General features: G+C 42.4%; 2 protein-coding genes across 2 annotated transcripts in view; one reads left to right on the top strand and one right to left on the bottom strand.

The window, feature by feature from the left end:
• The window catches only part of LOC308405580 (F-actin-uncapping protein LRRC16A-like), an 82,318-nt gene that overhangs the window by 57,569 nt on the left and 3,679 nt on the right, over positions 1-21,070 (top strand). The window contains exons 26-37 of the mRNA XM_080896252.1: positions 2,308-2,439; positions 2,579-2,754; positions 2,836-2,923; positions 3,153-3,293; positions 16,386-16,452; positions 17,030-17,256; positions 17,408-17,517; positions 17,660-17,899; positions 18,030-18,240; positions 20,186-20,222; positions 20,353-20,616; positions 20,716-20,844. Of these exons, the coding sequence (XP_080752378.1) occupies positions 2,308-2,439; positions 2,579-2,754; positions 2,836-2,923; positions 3,153-3,293; positions 16,386-16,452; positions 17,030-17,256; positions 17,408-17,517; positions 17,660-17,899; positions 18,030-18,240; positions 20,186-20,222; positions 20,353-20,616; positions 20,716-20,844 (1,822 nt within the window). The remainder of the gene's footprint in view (positions 1-2,307; positions 2,440-2,578; positions 2,755-2,835; positions 2,924-3,152; positions 3,294-16,385; positions 16,453-17,029; positions 17,257-17,407; positions 17,518-17,659; positions 17,900-18,029; positions 18,241-20,185; positions 20,223-20,352; positions 20,617-20,715; positions 20,845-21,070) is intronic.
• Positions 3,340-7,441, bottom strand: LOC308405581 (uncharacterized protein). Its single transcript, XM_080896253.1, has 2 exons — positions 5,664-7,441; positions 3,340-5,256 (listed from the first exon to the last, which is right to left on the bottom strand). The coding sequence occupies exon 1, from the start codon at positions 7,240-7,242 to the stop codon at positions 5,890-5,892; it is 1,353 nt and encodes a 450-aa protein (XP_080752379.1). The 5' UTR covers positions 7,243-7,441; the 3' UTR covers positions 3,340-5,256; positions 5,664-5,889.

The following is a 21,070-nucleotide window of genomic DNA, read 5'->3' as shown; positions in this document are numbered from 1 at the left end:
TCTGTGAAGAGCACGTTTGTGCATGAGTGAGCCTTGGATGCCCACTGCTGTTCCCTCCTTGGACCACTTTTGATAATAAGTGACCACTGCAGCCTGAGAATAGCCCACAGGAGCTCTGACGCAGTCGTCTAGCCATCACAGTTTGGCCCTCATCCAACTTGCTCAAATCTTTAAGCTTGCCCATTTTTTCCTGTTCCTAATACATCAACTTTACCCATATGGAAAAGATATATATAAATCTTATAAAGTTTGTATCTGTCTTGTGTGAAACTTGTATGAAAAGCATATAAGAGTGAAAACAGATATAAGATCCCTTGAAAAATTATATAATGAAACTTGTATGTTTTGGATACTTACTAAAACAATGTATGAAAGTAATGAGAAAGTGGCCACTTTCATGAGTAATCACATATAAGTTTTTACTATTTCTTTTCCATATGGGTAAAGGGACAAAACGTCCACCTTCACACTAATATAGCCCACCCATCAACAGGTGCCATGATAAAGTGATAATGAGTGTTATCCACTTCACGTCATCAGCGGTTATGCCCGATCGGTGCACATGCATTAGGAAACATGGCTGCCCTGTACTAATATATTGACACACGTACGCAAACTCTATCTTACTTTACTGTCAGTGTTTTATTATATTCTATATGTTCCATTTTAGGGCTGAACGATATATCGCATTTGCGATAATATCGCGACATGATCAAGTGCAATTTTCTAACCGCAAAGGCTGCGATTATACTCTGGACATGTCCAAATTCATGGGGTGCATCCTCCTGAGGCCGCATTTGTAGACCGATTACGTCACAGCGACGCGCCGAAGGCTGTCCAAATTACTACCATATCCCAGAATTCATAGCGCGGCCCAGCCAAACTCCAGTTTCCAGCAATGGCGGCCGCTACTAAGTTTTAAAATTACTCATACTAATCTTTCTGGGTCACAAAATAAACTTTTAACATATTTTCAGGCGAGAAAGTAGTTGTGTAAACATCAAATATCTGCTCGGTTTATCAAGATATCCCATATTTGCAAAAGTGCTTCGACGTTTTCAGAGGCGTCTGCTACCCACCAGCTCGACAGCTAGCCGGGAGCTCGAGGGTTACTGATGCGGCCGAGAACGGCACAACTCCCGGCACATCATTTTCAGATCACCGCGGAGTTTCGCTGCTCGGGTTAAACGTAATATATAAGTCACTTAGACAACCTAAAAATGTTATTGTTGGGCTTTTTTCAGTGTTTTGTTTGTTCGTGAGTAAATCGGTTTGGCTGAGATTAAAGTTATTAGATTAGATAAAATAAAACTTTATTAATCCCCCGGGTGGGTTCCTCCTTGGTTTTCACACAGCTGACTAAACGTCAAACAGAAAACTTATTAAACAGAAGTATGAGACAGTCGAGAATTTACACCAGTGTCTGGTTATATTTTAGATAGCAAGAAGCAGACGGCCGAGTTTATTAAACTCCACCGAGACAGCGGTGACGCTATTCAGAAGGCTAGACCGTCCAATTTCACGCCTTTAAACTTTAAAGGCGTGTTTGTGTGTGTGTTTATACAATTGCTATTTTGTTTGCACTTTATGTGTAATGTTACTGACTGCAGAGATCAGTAAGATGTGTGTATTTTTTATTTATTAGTTTTATTTATTTAATATTATTTTTTAATTGAATGACTGTCTAGTAGTTCACAGATGTCGAAAAACTGAGTGTGGTAAAGCCACTGATTTTTTTTTATGTATATTTCTGCAATCTGCACATTGTACTGACTTTCATTTTAATGTTTACACCAGGGTTCCTTGTCAGCACTTTATGCTCAGATGTTTGTAAGCTAAAAATAAACTATTGTGTATGTTCAAATATACTGTTGTGATTGAAGAAGTTAAATAAAAATGTCAGTCATCAATTCATGCATCACCTCATGTCATCATAACAGAGGTCTGTCTTCCAGGAAAGAACAGTTTAAAATTAATGTAATATAGTATTGGCCATACTATATGATGTATTGCTTGTCTTTGTTTAATAATACAGAAGACAAAGACCTTAAAAAATAATCGCATATCGCATCGCAATCGCAATATTGGGGCAAAAAATCGCAATTAGATTATTTTCCATAATCGTTCAGCCCTATTCCATTTGAATTTAGACTTTTATAATGAATTTAGTAATACAGTGTGGATAGTTTATATTGTTCCAGTGATATCGAGATGTTTCTTTTTCAAAATTTAGAGCAAAAATTCAATCAGCCATATTGAAAGCCCATGTTTATCCTGTCCTTGTGTGCCTTCCTGTCATGTTTTTAGCTGCTTCCCAACCTCTACCACCTCGGATCAGCTTCCAGAGAGGAGGTGAACAGTACTTCAGTAGGTCCAATTCAGGAGAAACTGGAGTCTATGGCCGGGGAGGTGACTGCTGTCATGGACCAACAGCTGCAGGTTGGGCCTTAACGGTCATAGATTAGTAAAGTCTGTGAAATTGCATTTTAAATGTAGGCTCATGAGATCAGTATGACAGCTGTCATCTAGTAATTTAATCAGATCCATCATTACATTTTCCTCCCTGCTGTCTCTTTAGACGCTATTGGAGACCATGATGGATGCAGCAGAGTCTCTGTGTCCTCATGTGATGAAGAAGAGTAATCTTCGAGTAGAGCTGATGAAGGCCAGCTCAGCTAGGATGGTTGTACCTAAAAGCTTTGTTAGCAAAACCCTCCTGGAGCAGTCTGGGGTAGATATCATCAACAAGATCAGGTGTGTTTGGAGGCTTCATAGTTTAAGCATTTAAGTCTGTTGTGACCTTACAGCTCCCCTCACCTTCTCTCTCTGTGGCAGTGAGGTGAAGCTGAGTCTAGCGTCCTTTCTGTCCGATCGCATCGTCGATGAGATTTTGGAGGCTCTTTCCACGTCACAGCACGTGCTGGTAAGATTAGAATCGACTGTTTTGTATTCATTAATTAACAATGGCTAGAGGGGGAAAAGTAAATGTTGATTTAAAATTATTTAGTATTTTCTCCCCTATTGATCTTGTCTCATCCTGACTCTTCACCCCTTCTGTTTGCTTGCCTTTCAACAACTTTCCTTCTTCTCTTTACATCTTTTGTCTCTCTTGCGCGCTATCTCATTGTTTTTCTTGTCACCGGTCGTCTCAGGCGGATCATCTGGTACGCCGAGGTCGCCCCTTGGTGCAGCAGGAGTCGGTGGACCTGGATGTGCCGGAGGAAAAGATTCCAAAAAGGGCATCGGCCGAGATACTGGAGGCTGAGAGGCTTGAGGATTTGGAAACATGTATGGTAGGTTATGGTGGGCAACAGGTGAGGGTGTGAGTGTTTAATTAGAATTAACGGCTGACCTACCTAAGCAAAGGGAGGCAGTGGTTCTTGCTCACAGTTAGCTGTAGCTCACAAATACACCTGCCTTAAATTTAACCTCTACCTAAAAAATTAGTTCTCGTCATCTTTACATTGACCATCATTAATTCTAGCACAGACTGAAAAACTTTTGCCAAAATGCTAACAGCACTCTTGGCTGTTATTGGCTCATTTTTAATGCAGGTGAGTAAATAGTGTAGAAAGGCTACAAAACTAGGCTGGAGTTTGATTTGATTTTGATTTGATTTTATTGATTAGCATTCAAATTCAAATCTCAGTGAAAACAGTGAGAAAAAAAAACAGTGAAAACACAACAAAAATCTACCATAAAGAAAGAAAGCATGAGACAAGGCTAATCAAAAGGTATTGGCTGAAGCATTTGCTTATTACGCCAACCCTTTTCACAAAATATCTTTTTGTATGCAGCTCCTGTACACAGGGCTTGAAGAAAATAATAAAACAAAGCAAAAACCAAACCAAACAAACAAACAAACAAAAAAAAAAACAAAGAAAAAAAAAACTTTCCACCTTAGATAAGTAACTACATCAAAGCAAAAGAATCAAGAGGTTGGTTTTTTTTTCTCCTTTTTGCACTTTTCATTCTTGATTTATATATTTTTCTAATACTCTATTTTTAAACATGTTTTTAAACAAGGAAAATGAACCACACCTTTTTAAATCACTGTCATAACTATTCCACAGTTTAACTCCTCTAACAGAAACACATCTCTGCTTTATATTTGTACTTATCTTGTTTTTTTTAAAGAAATCTGTTCCCCTTAAGTCATATTGACTCTCCCTGACTTTGAACAGTTTCTGAGTACTGGGGCAAAGCAAGTTATTTTGTGTTTTATACATTATCTGTGCCATTTTATATTCAACTAAATCATAAAATATCAGGGTATTCAGATTAATAAACAAAATGTTAGTTGGTTCTATATAGTTTGATTGGTTTATAATTCTTATAGCTCTTTTTTGTAACTTGAAAATATGAAGAGTGTTCGTTTTATATGCATTACCCCATATCTCCAGACAATAAGTCATATATAGAAGCAACAGAGTACAATAAAGTGTGTATAATGATTTTTTGTTCAGGACATGCTTTGTTTTATAGAGAATAGCAATGGTTTTTGACATTTTTGTTTTCACGTGGTTTATATGAGACTTCCATCTCAGCTTATCATCAATTATCACTCCAAGAAATTTATTTTCGTACACTCTTTCAATTTCAATTCCATTAACCCTTATTTTAGACACATTTTTCACTTGTCTAATGCCAAAAATAATCAATTTTGTTTTCTTTATATTTAATGATAACTTATTTACATCAAACCAGTTTTTAAATATATTTAACTCCTTTTCCGCTGTAGTCAGAAGCTGTTCTAAGTTTTTACCTGAGCAGTACAGAGTGGTATCATCAGCAAACAATACACATTTTAACAGTTTGGAAACACTACATATGTCATTTATATATAATATAAATAATTTAGGGCCCAGCACAGAGCCCTGAGGAACACCACAAGTTACCTTCAACTGCTTAGATTTTACATTATTGAATTCGACATATTGATATCGTTCATCCAGGTAACTTTTCATCCACTTGTATGCTATCCCTCTTATGCCATATCTCTCTAGTTTATTCATTAATATAGAATGATCAATTGTATTGTAATGGTAATGTATGTTTGCACTGATTGCCGATCACGCTTCAACTGAGTCGTCCTCGGTCAGAAGGAATGGTACTCCACAGTGATGTAGTTCAAATAACTTTACTAAGGAGGTGGCAGATGACATCAACAGGATGTACAGCGTTGGTAGGGAGGCGTTATAGGATTCACATGCAGGTAAAGGGGGTGTGAGTGTGTCTATGGGTGTGTGTGGTCATCTGTAAACAGAAAAACAAACATTTGTATTAACCACTATGGATAGCAGTGTACCCCTTCTACAGTACTGTGGGTTTCCAGCGTAATGTTATACAATCTGCCATAACCTCATGGCCACTAGATGGCACCCTAAGACCATAAATGAATTTCTGGCTCGTATATACATTGGCAACCCAGACCTCTGCAGATTACAACGATTCAGAGAATAAACATAGTAAATAGTTACATCCGCCTACAACCACAATGCTTGACAGTAAGTCGTATATGAAATGAAACATGGGCTGAACACAAGGCTGCCTGTAGTAGGCCAAAAAAACGCATCTTAGCGATAGCAACGGGACTAGCTTCTTACATAGCAAATTACACAGATAAAGTCAAACAAGCATCACTCTCATCTTAAAATACTCACATGGTAAGCACGCACACAGTATTAACTCACACAGGAATGCAAGTAAATACGTTATCCTCCGACACACCTCTCATCTGTGCAGAACTGCGCTGAACACGTTCCCAACCGGAAGTACAGATACCGAGGTGCATCATGGGTAACGTAGTATAAACAGTTACAATGAACAAGCGGACTTTTAACAGCCGCCCCTGTATTTGTAGGCAAATACACTCCCGCTAGAGTCCTTCTATTTTGAAACAGTGTCATGTGAGTCCTCAGGAACTTCGGGAAGTTCTACCAGCTTAGTTACCGGGCGAACATAGGTACTGTCTTTAACTTTGACCTCGGCGGCTCGAACAACGCCATCAATCCCTGGGAAAACTTTGACAATGGTACCCACAGGCCAAAGGCCTCTAGGCAAGTTATAGTCCACAATCATAACAGCTTGTCCCACAGCCATGTTGTCAGTGGACTTCCTCCATTTCTGTCGGAGTTGCAGTCCTGGGAGGTAGTTCTGTATGAACCGCTTCCAGAAGTGGTCGCTGATGACCTGACTGTGCCTCCATCTTCTGTTCGAAAGAGTGCCTGAGGGGCCATAAACTGCCTGGGGTAGTGCCGAATCATGCCGCCCCATCAAAAGAAGATTTGGTGTGATGGGATCTGGGTCAGCTATGTCAGCCGATGCATAGCCGAGCGGCTTTGAGTTCAAAATGCCCTCAACCTCTATGAGAGCAGTGAGTAGGACTTCTTCCGCCACAACTTGGTCCTTCAGGACTACTTGCAAAGCTGACTTCACTGCTCTGATTTCCCTTTCCCATGCTCCTCCGAAATGAGGAGAGTGTGGGGGATTGAAGCAGAAGTTGATAGTCTGCTTGGCCAGTTGCTGCTTGAGGTCCGGCTCCATGTTTTCAAACGCCGTTTGGAGTTCTCTGTGCCCACCTCTGAAATTGGTCCCTCGATCAGACCACATCTCGTATGGCTTTCCTCGGCGTGCAATAAATCTGCGTAATGACATAAGGAAGGAATCGGTGTCAAGACTAGGGAGGAGATCAAGGTGCACGCATCTGGTTGTAAGACACTTGTAGATAATTCCCCAGCGTTTCTCTCTTCTACGACCTATCTTTATCGTGTATGGCCCAAAACAGTCTACGCCCGTTGACCAGAACGGCGGCTTATAGAGTCTCAGCCGTGATGAAGGTAAGTCAGCCATTTTGGGTGTAGAAGGCGAGGCGCGCCATCTCCTACAGTCCACACACTGGTGCTGATGCTTCTTAATGGCTTGACGTCCTCTGAGAATCCAATAGGTGCGCCGTATTTCCGCAAACAGCCTCTCTGCACCTGGATGAAGGAGCTGGTCATCATAAGTTTTTATGATGAGCTTGGTCAGGGGATGTTCAGCTGCTAATACGATGGGATGAATACTGTCTGGATCTAAGTCTGCAGCTCGACGGAGGCGGCCTCCGACTCTGAGGAGACCGGTAAGACTGTCATATTCAGGGGACAGCACGCTAAGACGGCTGTCTGAGCGGACTGGGTGCCCGATCTGGAGGGCTCGGGCCTCCTCTGGGAAGCTGTCAGTCTGAGCCGAGCAAAGCAGCATGGTCTTGGTTTCTAGTTGCTCCACTGCTGTAATAGGAGCGTCAGCCGCCCCGTGTTGGGTCTGGTATGTAGCAGCAATCAGCTCATCTAGCGTGGCATACTGTGTTGGATCCGGTAAGGTCGGGGATGCAGAAGCGTGCCCACAGAATGCAGTCTTCCTGAGCTCTGCCTCACTGCATGCCGGGAACTCTGTTGGAAACTTAGGCCAAGTGTCAGCAGTTTGTGACAGAAAGGGTGGACCATGTGACCAACGATTGCAGACAGTTAGGTCAGCGAGATGTTTCCCTCTGGTGATGTCATCAGCGGGATTGAGGTCACATACCGCCACTGTTCAGGAGATGTCAGCTCCTGTATTTCACAGATTCTAGTCCCCACGAATACCTTATAGCGACAGGAACAAGACTGGATCCACTGTAGCACCGTTGTAGAGTCTGTCCACAGGTAGATCGATTGCAGGAGAATGGTGAGCTCTGTCTGGAGTAATTTGGCCAATTGGGCTCCTGTGAGTGCTGCGCAAAGCTCCAGCCGGGGCATTGACACCTGTTTGCGTGGGGCCACTCTGGAGCGAGCCATCAGGAATGATGTGGCGATGGGCAGTTGTTGCTCGATTACTCGGAGATAATCCACAGCCCCATACGCCTTTTCTGATGCGTCACAGAATATGTGAGCCTCGTATGTCACATTGCTGGAGTTGTGAGAAGGAGCGTAGCAGCGGGGAATGGTGACATGCTGAAGGTGTGACAGTTCGCCTTCCCACTCAAGCCAGGACTTAAGTAGATTCCCTTCGATGGGCTCATCCCATCCTCTCTCTGTGCTCCACAGGGCCTGTACAATCAGCTTGGCCCTTGTAGTGTAGGGACAAATATAACCTAGGGGGTCATACTGGGTAGCTAGTACCTTGTACACGTTGCGCAGCGTGACCGTGGAGTAGGTTATAGGGCGGTGCTTATATCCCAGGACATCTGTCGGGCAGTGCCAGCTGAGTCCTAATGTTGACTCTTGTGGGTCGAGACTTTTGAAGTTCAGCCAAAGCTCGCAGCTCTCTGATCTAGCTGAAGCGGGCAGGTGAGCAACTACTTCGGGCACGTTGCTCGCCCACTGACGTATCTCGAATCCTCCTTGAATGAGTAAATCTCTCATTCGGTCGATGAGCTGCTTTGCTTCTTCTGGTTTGGACAGGGACTGTAAACAGTTATCCACATAGAAGGCTGTGTGGACAGAGTCACAGATGTCCTTGTGGGTGTCTTTGTGCTCCCTTGCATGTCTCTGTAGGGCGAAAATAGCACAACAGGGGCTACATGTCGTTCCGAAGGGCAAAACTCTCCACTCATATACGTCTGGGGGCCGGTCAGTTTCACAATCCCTCCACAGAAACCGTAGCAGAGGACAATCCTCTGGGAGCAGCCGAATCTGGTGAAACATGGCTTTGATATCTCCACTCACAGCTACAGGGTGTTGGCGGAAGCGGAGTAATACCCCCAGCAGAGTGGGCCCCAAGGGAGGTCCTGGTAAGAGGTAGTGGTTCAGGACGGCCCCCTGAAACTCAAACGAACAGTTGAAGACCACCCTAGCCTTATTATTGTGATGTACCATGTGATGGGGTACATACCATGACTCGGAAGAGCTATGTGTCTCATCTGGGCTCAGCTTAACAACATAACCAGAATCTACTAACCTGTGGATCTCCTGGCTGTATGTGAGGGTCAGATCAGGATTCTTGGCCAGCTTACGTTCGGTGGATCTGAGGAGGCCTTTTACTGCTTCAGGAGAGACACACATCCGTGGAAAGTCCCTTCTTCTCAGCAGCGGAGTGGCGTATCTCTCGACACCGTCTACTGGGACTCTGATGGTCTTTGTCTCCAACATAGCTACCGCCTCTCTGTCCTCCTTTGACCGTGTGACCTCCTTCTCTGTCCTGTAGGGGGGAGCATCTAGTTGCCACAAACGCTTCACATCTTGATGCAGGGCCTCTGCAGGAGAAAGGCACATGTTCAGGCACTGCAGGTCCCCCTCAGATGTAGGCATACTACTGGCCGGCCCCTGGATGGCCCATCCGAGCTTGGTGCAGATAGCTACTGGCCCTTTGGACGACCCCCGAAGGACGGGGCGGACAGGGGTGATGAGATGAGCGTTATCTGAGCCAATCAGCACCAAAGGTTGGATCTGGTTAAATCCCTCAATCTGGACTTTCTGTAAGTGAAGATACTTCTTCTTTAGCTGTTCAGCTGGACATGACTGAGTAGCTAGGCTCAGTTGTTGGGCTGTGAAGGCATGTGTTACTTTGTACCTCACTTTGGGCTTAGCCCTTGGTGACACCTGAAATGAGACAAAGCCTCCCTTCATCTGGATTACATCTCGACGGATAGTTCTCAGTGAGAGTGTTGCTTCCTCCTGTTCCAAACCTAGAGATTTAACTGCCGCTGGAAGCACAACAGTCTTCTCTGAGCCGTCATCGAGCACAGCAAATGTATCCAGTGATTTGCCCCCATGATGTAGTTGGATTGGTACTACCTTAAGCATAACACGACCTGAGTGACTTGAATAGTCTAGGTAGACCATACTAGTACTCACAGTTAGTATGTTAGGGTCCCGCTTCTTGGCCTCAACCAGGTCATGGAGCACCGACAAATGCTGGTCACCACAGGTGCTGCACGGCTTCTTCAGAGTACACTGCTCTGGAGAATGTTTACGGCCACAGCGCCAGCATTTGGCCTTCTCGGTAATCCAGGTAGCCATAGCTTTGAGGTCTAGCCTTTTGAATCCATCACAGCCATTCAGATAATGCTCTGTCCCTTCGCAGTATGGACAATAAGGTTTGAACTTCTGTTTCTTCTTAGGTTGGACTGTCGGATCTGGAGCTGTAGATTCTCCCTCCTGTTTTAGCTTGGCTTGGGCTGGATTTGGGCCGTAGTAGATGGAAGCAGATCTGTTGTGTGGCTTGAGCCCTGCTGAGGCTTTGAGTAGGTTCTTCTCTGGACGTGGCTTGTCCGGGGGCATTTGAGAGGCTTGTCTGGATAGCTGAAGGACTTGGGATTTCCGTTCGAGCCATTCTGAGAAGTCGTACATATTGTATGTTCGGCTGCTGCCACTGCGGATGATCCCCCGGGTGATACAGTACTCGATGAAGTTGTCCCTGTAGTTCAGAGGGAGCTTGGTAAGCAGTCTATCCACATGTGAACCACAATGAAGCTCACTGGCTGCTACTTCATCCATGGTACTGAGAAGCCCAACCAGGCTGGACACCGACAGGGAGAGGTCTTCAATAGCTTGAGAGTCTCCGGCTCTAATAGGGGGGCAGTTTAATATAGTGCTAAGCTCACTTTGGACTAACTGCCTTGGCTGTCCATACCTCTGCTCTAGCGCCCTCATTGCACTAGTGTAGGGAGTGCGGTCGTGAATGTAGCGCTTGGCTACCTGTACGGCGCTGGGATGCTCTAGATGATCTAGTAGGACCTGATACTTGTAATCTTCTCCCAGATGAGAATATGGCCCTAAGGTGCTGTCCAGCCCTTTCTTTAATAAGGCGAAGTCACTCTCTCTCCCCGACCGGAAGATCACCAGCTTAGGCTTTGGAATGCCATATGAAGATGCCACCATCATCTCCATCAGGTTTGGTAGAGGCGTTCCTGCTGGGTAAATTGTGGCAACCTGTGGATTATGGTGTTCAGCAGAGGAAGATGATGAATAGTTACATCCTGAGGGATAAGGAACATAGTATTTGCCAGCTGGATCGGGCAAAGCTTCAGGATGCAGTATGGTGGGCACAGGGGGATGAGCTTCTGCCCACTGTGATGGCTGGGGCACAGGTGCTGGTGGACCTGAAGGTTGCTGCAAGTACACAGGATTAGCTGGATGTCTGACTTGGAAGACAGGAGCAGCGGGATGTGACATCTGCTGCAGACTCGCTGGGTCCACAGCCTGTGATAGCTGGTGCATTGAAAGATGAGCATGTTGTAGTGGCTGATCAGCTGGGGATGCAGAATGTAATAGCTGCACCTGGCCTGGCCTGTTTATCAGGGGCTGATGTTCCGATCGCTGATATGAGAAGGGTTCAGCAGTGCATCGTCCAGGTCTCCTGAGTGGCGTCGATGCGGCTACATAAGTGGCAGGGTGCAGCACTGGCTGAATGTGAAGGCTCGCTTTACGGGGAGGTGATGGAGCAGATGTTTCCGCTTGCGTTGGCATGTTTGCAGGTGTTGTGGTGCCCTGCTCTGAGGGACTTACTAGCACAGTTAGTGGCTCTGTGGTATCATGTAACACCTCATTGCTAGGTTGTAGTGGTGCAACTTCTGTTATGGAGGAAATACGTTGGGGTTGTTCTAACGCTCCTGTTTCTGGGGGAAGAGGACTGCCAGGTTTAGAAGCTTGCTCCAAACGCTCCACCCGCTTTAGTAATGTCCCACGAGTTTCCTCCATAGACACTTGCAGTTGAGTCATGTGTTGGAGGTAGGGCTGGGCGATATGACCCAAAATTCATATCTCGATATTTTTTAGCTGGATGGCGATATAAGATATATATCTCGATATATTTTTTTAAAGCCATAAAGTAAGAACAAAAAGAGAGTTCTTAGTCAAAGCTGTGTCCCAGATGTCACACAGGCACTTTTATTAACATAGAACAGATATACATAAAATTTACTCAAAAATAAATTATGAGCATTTATTAAATAATAATGCTCCATAAATAAAAGAAAACAATGTTGTTTTTGTGCTAAACAAAAAGCTCACAATTGTGCAGTCAAAATGTAAACCAAAAGACGCTGAGCACAATAACAAAGACAGATTTCACAGCTGCTCTGTTCCCAACTTCTACTGCGTGACTGACAGCCTGGAGTTTGAAATCCGCTTCGCAACCACGTCTCTTAACAGGTGCCATTTATGGTCCTTATACACAGTAGGGTAATATTACGTTGAAGCACAGTACGTATCACTCCGCGAGGCTCAGCCGTAATGCTCCGACAATCCATCAAGCGGTGCAGCTCCGTAGCTTACCAAAGTCGTACTAAAACATTTTTTCACAGATTGCTGAGCGCCGTGTTCCACATAAAATCGGTTCGCAGTCATCAAGCACAACCAGAATTCATACATAAGGCGCTGTTAGGTATTTTAGTACCATGGTAGCATTTACTGGATATTGTTTTATAGTGACATTATGCAGGAAAACTCTGTCATTCAATAAGGCCCCTTTGTTTTAGTTATTTTTCTCTTTGACCCAAGAATTGATGTGTGAGAATCACAGGCTGGTACAAGGTTGAAATACCACAGAGATCACTCCCTCAGCTACATTAGTTTCTTAATCTTTTAGACGCCTGTTGAAGGCCAAATGGTTTGTTTCAGATTTCACTAATGTAAGAACTCTTTGTTTTGTGCCTTGAAAATATGTCGCTGAGATAATCACAATTGTAGCTGAACTGATACACTACACAAAGGATGCTTCTTCACCCAAGGGCAGGAAGACGCTCCCTTATCTTGGTCTGTACTGGTTTAAACTGATAAATCTGCTGTCTCATGAATTTTACCCTCTATATAAACTGTTGTACTTGTGAATAAAGTTGAGTCACTTTGGGAAGACAATCTAAAGCAGTCTCTGTTTTCTTGTTCTCCCAAGCTGCTCCCGAGCTGTAACTCGTTAACGGAGATTTGCCGTGTCCATCTTGTCGCTTCCTGCAGGTGAAGTGATGGGGGAGGAGGGGAGGCCGAGTAACGTTGCTTAAAGACGAAAGTGGACAAAAGAGAGGCAAACTTGCGGCTCCACAAGTATAATTATAACGTAACATAGACTATATCGATATAAAGGATATTGTCACATCTTATATCTCGTATAAAAATATATCGATATTTTTTAAAAACTCGATATATCGTCCAGCTCTAGTTGGAGGACACTGCTCCAAACTGATTCCATCTTCTGCCATCTCTCATCCTCTTCATAGTCGGAGCTGCTTGAACTACTTGGAGCTCTAGATGGCTCGGGTGGCTCAGTTAGGTTGTGCTCATAGTCCACCAGATGTCCCGGAAGTTTCTTCTCCCGCGCTGGACGGGGGCTATTCGATGCACCTCTATCCCGAGGGTTTGCCATCTCATTAACTCAGCCAAGGCGAACTCCGGCTCGAAGGACCACTTGTAATGTATGTTTGCACTGATTGCCGATCACGCTTCAACTGAGTCGTCCTCGGTCAGAAGGAATGGTACTCCACAGTGATGTAGTTCAAATAACTTTACTAAGGAGGTGGCAGATGACATCAACAGGATGTACAGCGTTGGTAGGGAGGCGTTATAGGATTCACATGCAGGTAAAGGGGGTGTGAGTGTGTCTATGGGTGTGTGTGGTCATCTGTAAACAGAAAAACAAACATTTGTATTAACCACTATGGATAGCAGTGTACCCCTTCTACAGTACTGTGGGTTTCCAGCGTAATGTTATACAATCTGCCATAACCTCATGGCCACTAGATGGCACCCTAAGACCATAAATGAATTTCTGGCTCGTATATACATTGGCAACCCAGACCTCTGCAGATTACAACGATTCAGAGAATAAACATAGTAAATAGTTACATCCGCCTACAACCACAATGCTTGACAGTAAGTCGTATATGAAATGAAACATGGGCTGAACACAAGGCTGCCTGTAGTAGGCCAAAAAAACGCATCTTAGCGATAGCAACGGGACTAGCTTCTTACATAGCAAATTACACAGATAAAGTCAAACAAGCATCACTCTCATCTTACAATACTCACATGGTAAGCACGCACACAGTATTAACTCACACAGGAATGCAAGTAAATACGTTATCCTCCGACACACCTCTCATCTGTGCAGAACTGCGCTGAACACGTTCCCAACCGGAAGTACAGATACCGAGGTGCATCATGGGTAACGTAGTATAAACAGTTACAATGAACAAGCGGACTTTTAACATGTATCAAACGCCTTTTTAAAGTCTATAAATACACCAACAGTATATTCCTTATTATCTATTGCATTAGATATCCCTTCAACAAGTTCCATCACTGCCATTGAAGTGGACCTTTTCACTCTAAAGCCATATTGGTTATCGCTTAGGAGATTATGCTTCTCCATATATTTATCAAGTCTATTAACAAAAAACTTTTCTAAAATTTTTGAGAACTGTGGGAGTAGTGATATTGGCCTGTAATTGGTAAACTGACATCTCTCTCCGTTTTTATGGATTGGAATAACTTTTGCTATTTTCATTTGTGAGGGAAACACACCAGTTCGAAAGGACAGATTACAAATGTATGCGAAAGGTTGCACTATATATTCTATAATACTTTTAACTAATATCATGTCAATACCAAAACAGTCAGTGGACTTTTTATTTTTAAATGTCTTCACAATGTTAATTATTTCTCTATGAGTTGCAGCACCAATAAACATGGAGGACACATTCTGAGTAATATGTTTATTTAGGTCGTTATTATTTCTTGACTCTGGAATTTCTTTTGCTAAATTAAAGCCAACATTTAAAAGAAATCATTAAATTCATTTGCAATGTCTTTAGTTTTATCAAGCACAATATCTTTATCTTTTTTTAAAAATTCTGGATAATTCTTATTTTTTGAGCCCTTTTTGATTAGACTGTTTAATATCCTCCATGTTTCTTGTGTGTTACTTCTACTTTGCTCCAATAATTTGTGGTAATATTTTTTCTTACTTGTTCTTATAATATTTACTAATCTATTTTTATATAACTTGTACTTTATTTCAGCATCTTTTGTCCTCTGTTTTATGAATCTCTTATATAGATTATTTTTCTTTTTACATGCATCTTCTATCCCCTTTGTGATCCATGGCTTATTTGATCTGTGATGCTTTCTAGTGATTTTCATTAAAGGACAATGTTTAAGTTCACTACCAGCAGTGCAATATATATTATTTCTCCCAGCCAAACTGGAACAGAAGCAAGTGAAAACAGTCTTTTATAGGCCTCGAGTTAAGAGGTGAAATATTTAGCAGTGTCCGTTTTTTTTCTGTTGGCAAAACAAAGATGATAACTGTAATCATCTGGCAGAAAAGTGTTGGTGCAGTCTGCTGTGGGGAAAAGCAGCAAGTCCTCCTGTCCTCTGTCTTCCTCTGGTTCCATAGTTATCTCCACGTTTTTTTCTTCTTCTTCTTAAATCTTTCCCCTGCCTCCCTCTCCTTCCTCCTCTGCTTCCTTTCATTTTCCTCGCTTGTTCTTCGTTAGGCCTTACTCTGTGTTGTCTCCCTTTCTCTTCAATCTTTTCCTCTTTTCCTTCTTCTCTTTTCCTCCTTTGCTCCATGGAGATTCTGTGCTGCACCAGTGTAAGTAATAGTGGACTGCCTCGCTCGATTCTCGTTCCTGTCCACTTTTCTTTGCTCTCACTGTTCTTTTCCTTGTCCCTCACTCTCCCCTGTGCATGCCTGCTATACAGTCCTCACTGGGTTCTTTTACAATTTGGTGTATGAAGAGTGTTTCCTTAAAAAGAAGCAGTAGAGCTTCCCTCATCCTGCCACTGTGTTTAAGGATAAATAATAAAGATAACATTTCAAACCCCTTTAAAATTCTAGAGATTTGTCAGATTAACCAGTTGATACTTTGGTTTGTTAACTAACAGTATGAGCTCCAAGTCTGAAGAAAACTGGCCTACAATATTGTTATTTTCTTTAAAATATGTTCTAAGTTAAATATACATTTGGCTTCTGGAGATCCGATCTCATCTTGTGGCACTGAGATACGAGTAAATAAAAGCAGCAGTCAAGACTTCGGAGAAGGGGTGGACAAAAAAATTTATTAAAGGGCCACATAAGACTCCGGGATTGTTGTGGAGGGCTGCAGCAATAAGCTGAACTCAGTTCTGCCCAATATTAATTTTTATCTCTTCATAAGCTTGACGGTTAAACACAGGAAGCTATAATATCTGTTATTGAGTTTCAACGTTAAGGAATTAGAAATATAAGATGTGGAAAACATGTTAACGGCTCGCTTGTGTCGCGTTATGACAGATGTGCTGTTTGTTCTTTTGTTCACTCTTTTTGTACTTGCACACAGTTGTTGCTTACGTGGTTTTAAAATCTTCAGCACTCATCCACTCGTCACTTATAGAAAATAAAGTTTTCATTTTAGTTCACAGTTGCTACAAGTGTAACTTTTCCTCCTGCAGATGACTCCAAAATCCAAAAGGAAGAGCATCCACAGCAGGATGCTGCGACCAGTGTCTCGTGCCTTTGGTTAGTACTTCATATTTCTGAGTTTACATGTTATAACACCACGTTCTCTTAAATTGAGATTATCATGCTGTCTTGCTGCTTTAGGCTATACAAAGCAGAATAATTCTAGTTTTGTAGTTGGATTAATTTTTTTTTTACCTTTTGTGATTTTTATTTCTTGTTTAGTTTTTATTGGTTGGAAATCTTTAGTTTTACTTAAATTTGTGTTAGTTTTAGTGTTTAGTTTAGTTATAGAGGACACATGCCAGAGGCAAGATTTAGGAAAATATTTAGAAAAATAGACGCAAAGTTTCAAATATGTCCAATAAACCGTCATCAGCTAAGTCATGTTAACTTTCTTTGTTTTTTCCTTTTTTAAAAGACAATTTTCCAAGTTCCCAAAATCATTTCATGTTGTTAACGTGTCATAAAAATCTAGTTTTTATTTTTTTTATTATAGTTAAAATCTTTTTTTCATATCTAGTTTGAGTTTTTCAGTTTGTAGTTTTAACTGTAATAACGTTAATAAGAAGTTGACTTGATGGGGTTTTATTTTTTATTTCTCTGTATTTGATCCTATAAAATTACAAATCTACAGAGATGGAGTTTGACCTGGACAAAGCCCTAGAAGATGTCCCCATCCATGTGGAGGATACTTCAACTTCATCTCACACTCCATCCACTCCATCTATGGTGCTGCCCAAACTGGAGCCATGTCCCACAGGTGTGATGGTGGAGCTTCCATCTGAGGAAGAAAAAAAGCTCCAGCACTTCACCAAACTCCGACCTCGGAGGAACAAAAAGACACATTCCAGCAAAGTACCAGTGAGTGGTCAAGATGGGTTTCTCAAGTTTACTTCAAGGCATTAGTGAGCTTACATTTGTCTCAAAATAACATATAAGACCTCTTTAGATATAGTCCAGTGCAGTTGATCTGCTTTCTGTCAGATGGTCCAGAAAATCTTTTTTCTTTCAGCAAATCAGCAGCACTCCATCTCAAGATGGGGAACAGAACAGCCTCATGGGAAGGGTGGATGAGGGTGTAGATGAGTTCTTCTCTAAAAAAGTCACCAAGATGGATTCCAAGTAAGGACTGTACTCTTGTCTCTTTATGTTTTTATCCACTGAATACATAAGTTGAAATGGGCTTCATCTTGACATTTCTAATACTCCTCTCTTATTAAGTCTTTCTCTCATGTGTCCCTTTGTCCGTCGTGTCTTTTCTCAGGCGTTCCCTGAAGAGTTCAGAATCTCAAGATGGCGAGAAGAAAAAGAAAGGAGGATTTCTAAATCTCATCAAACGATCCTCTAAATCGGATAAATCAGACAAACTGGATAAGTCTGAGAAAATCCAGGCCACTTTAACATCCTCGGGTCCATCACCCTCTGCACAGCCATCCGTCATCCCAGAGGAGCCTTCCTCACCGAAGGTTGCAATTAAGAGCCCAGCACCTGAGCCGAAGTCGAGGTGAAGATGAAGACTAAAGCAGAATTATATATATATATATATATATATATATATATATATATATATTTTTTTTTATATTCCTCTGTAACCACTCCCAGCTTTTTTGACAACATTTCCGTCTCCACCACAGAGACGCCTCCAGTCGCTCACAGCCCACAGACTACAGCAGCAGCTCAGACCGCTCAGAGGAGCTGAGGACACCAGACTCCATGGACGAACCCTGGGAGGGTTCAGATGGCAGGGGGAGTCCTCAGGGAGGCAAGCGGTATCCTGGTGTGCAGATGATGGGCAGTGGGCTCCTAGCAGAGATGAAAGCCAAGCACGAAAGAAGAGCGTACAAGGTAAAGTGATGCCAATTAAACCAAAAAATAAAGAAACTACACAAAGTACATGAAAATGGGGCACAGCAATATGTATGATGGCTCTGTTTCAAAGATGAAGACAAAGACTTGAGGCAAATCCAAAAAGACTTAAACTCTGCAGTTCTGTCGCACATATACAAGCTTAATTTAGTGAGTAAAAAGTCTTTGAGTTAAGAATGTATTACAGAGCAGTCACACACATAAACATGCCGAACTAATCCTGCAAACATCCTGCCAGTGGAACCAAATAGCTACTGCTCTACTTATTTCTTTGATTGGTGATATAATGAAGCGGTTTAAAGTTGATTCATATGTTTGGGCTTTTAAATGGGTAGAGAAGCACACAGGGATTAAAATGCGTTAAAATATATTTACACATTCCAGGAATTAAAGTCATTGTCTATGCTAATTGTTTGTCTATAAATGTATACACACATGCACACACATTTTTATTTTTATTTTGTCTGTATTTGGATTTAAAAGGCCTTTGGTTCAGATGCCCTTCCTCCTCCTCCTCCCCCTTCACCTCCTTCTCACCCTCACCCCTGACACTCGTCACGACTCACTCCACCCTGGGTTCAAGCCCAGTCTCTGAAGTTGAGCTAAAGATATTGCCTTAATAAGCGACGCAATAAAAGAAGATGAATATTTTTTTTAAATGGGACTTTCCTGTCCTGTCACACTTCATTTAGTGGATTTCCTATTTGTCTCGCCTGGGCCATTTTCACAGCTTTTTTTTCCTCCTTCCTCTTGGTATACCCTCATTTCTTGTCAAAACACAGCCTATTTTTTTTTCTTCTTTCATATTCGAGCAGTGATAATCTTTTTACTTGTTTTTGTTTTTGAATGTAAAGCAATTCGTCCTTGTGGCTAATTATTGCTCTGTAGTTGGGTGGGGCCCTTACATGGCATCAGTTTTGGTATTAGGGTTGTTCTTAGCTTGTGAAAATAATACTGCAGTTAATTTTTAATCAATATTGTGTTATTTAAGTTTATTTAAAACAAGTCTTATTTAGCAGATAGATGGAAAAATAAACTGTAAACTGTAGTTTTAATAAGTTCAGAGGATCCTGATCAGTCAATCAACGATATCCCAGTACACCCTTGCTGGTGGTGCTTTTTTAAAAAGAGCATATTTGGATTCAAAGCACTCTAGGTTATGAGCTTCCACTTGTCAAAGCTCCTTTATTCAACAGTCACTAAGTGTGACGTCCCCGCTGGGAGGATGTGTAAAATAAGAAGCATCGAAAATCAAAGGCATGCAAGGACCCTGATGACCTCAGGCTGCTCACAGCACCTGACAACATGTTGACATAAAAACACAAACAAGCCTCTCTGCCAGAGGGCAAGGTGAGAGTAGCAGGAATGGAAACAAGTGCAAAGTTGAATTGATGGAAACATGAAATCAAGCAAAATGACAAAATTAAGACGAAAAAGAAGGCCGATTTTATTTTTTTCTGTCATGACTCACAGCATGACATAAGTGCTGTGAATATTCTACCTACATAGATTTCCCAGCCATACAACTGCTCGTCCCACACGTCCGTCTGCTTTATCCACTGTGACATATTTATTTCCCCTGGTGTGTATTAAAAATAGAAAAGGAAAAAAGAGAAAATGGAAAAAAATGTATTTTGATTCAAAGGGGGAAGAATTAGTGTGGCAACACCAGGGATTAAACTAAAAGTTTGCGCACAGAGAGGTTTGTGGTATTTGCATCATTCGGGGGTTTCTGGGTCTTGTACCTTGTATCAGTAGCACTAAAGCTTCTCCTGCTGTACGCCGCTTCTGGTTGGCTTCCTGGTGTGTGTATGGTTGAAACTGAAAAACTGCAAATGCATGTGTGCACTTGAGCCTGATCTAAAACTATTCAGCTGTTTTGTGTAGTGATCCAGTGTTTATTTGTTTTTTTCGTCTGCTCTAGTCTTCCAGCCCTGACAGACCTGACAGCAATACAACAGGTGAGCTTTTTTCTTCTTCATATACCTGAAATTTTAGAGGAGAAAGTTTAAGAATCTTTTTGATGTTTCCAGTACAATAAAACAATAAAAAAACAGATTTTTCTTTTTCATTGTTACACGTGTAAAACAGCCAAGCCTCAACCCACCACTCCAGAAAGCAGGTCTCCAGGTGGTTCTGTTAGTAAGCCCGACCCTGCTTCTCCAGAGAAGACCTCACCACGCGGTGAGACTAAGCCAGAGCCAGCTCCTCGTCTCAGAGCTACATCTTCCTCGAGTTCCCCAGGAGGACCAGTAAGTCCCAAACCACCGGTGCCACAGGGAGCAAAGCCTGCTCTGGCTGCTCGACCTACAATCCCGCAGAAGCCGAGGACCACGAATAGCAGCAGGAGCATAGGTACTGTCAAACTCTGTGCGATGTTTTATTTTGTTAGGTATGTATCCATACTTAATGCTTAAAGATTGTTTTCTCTTGCTTTGTTTTTTCTTCACATAGATGAGAGCTCAGATTCCACCAGCAGTGGCAGTGTGTCTCATAAAGCCACAGGTCTTCCTCCAACACTGAAGAGGGTGCTATCGGAAAAAGGCAAGGACGGAGTCTCCACCAACAAAACCACTCAGGAAGGTACGTTTCTCCTATTTTGTTCATGTTAACACATTAAAGAAAATAGATTTAGAGCCTCACTGAAAATGCAGTGAACTGTCAGTCATCCCCGTATAAATACATCAGCTGTTACTTTTTTGTCTCCTCGTGAAGTTGGACAGACTGGTGGATGTTTGATCTCGCTGTCAGGATCTGACACAGTGTTTGCTTCCCCTGCGGTCTCGTATTTGCTATCGTGCCGTGGAGG

Source organism: Rhamphochromis sp. 'chilingali' (genome assembly GCF_963969265.1).
Source record: "Rhamphochromis sp. 'chilingali' genome assembly, chromosome: 11".
NCBI classification, from domain to species: Eukaryota; Metazoa; Chordata; class Actinopteri; order Cichliformes; family Cichlidae; genus Rhamphochromis; species Rhamphochromis sp. 'chilingali'.
The sequence above is the reverse complement of the archived record's forward strand: the minus strand, read 5'-3'. Positions and strand labels throughout refer to the sequence as shown.

Bases quoted from the DNA above. Each gene is read 5' to 3' on its own strand.
- LOC308405581 (XM_080896253.1), bottom strand. From the start codon at position 7,242: ATGCTGCTTTGCTCGGCTCAGACTGACAGCTTCCCAGAGGAGGCCCGA.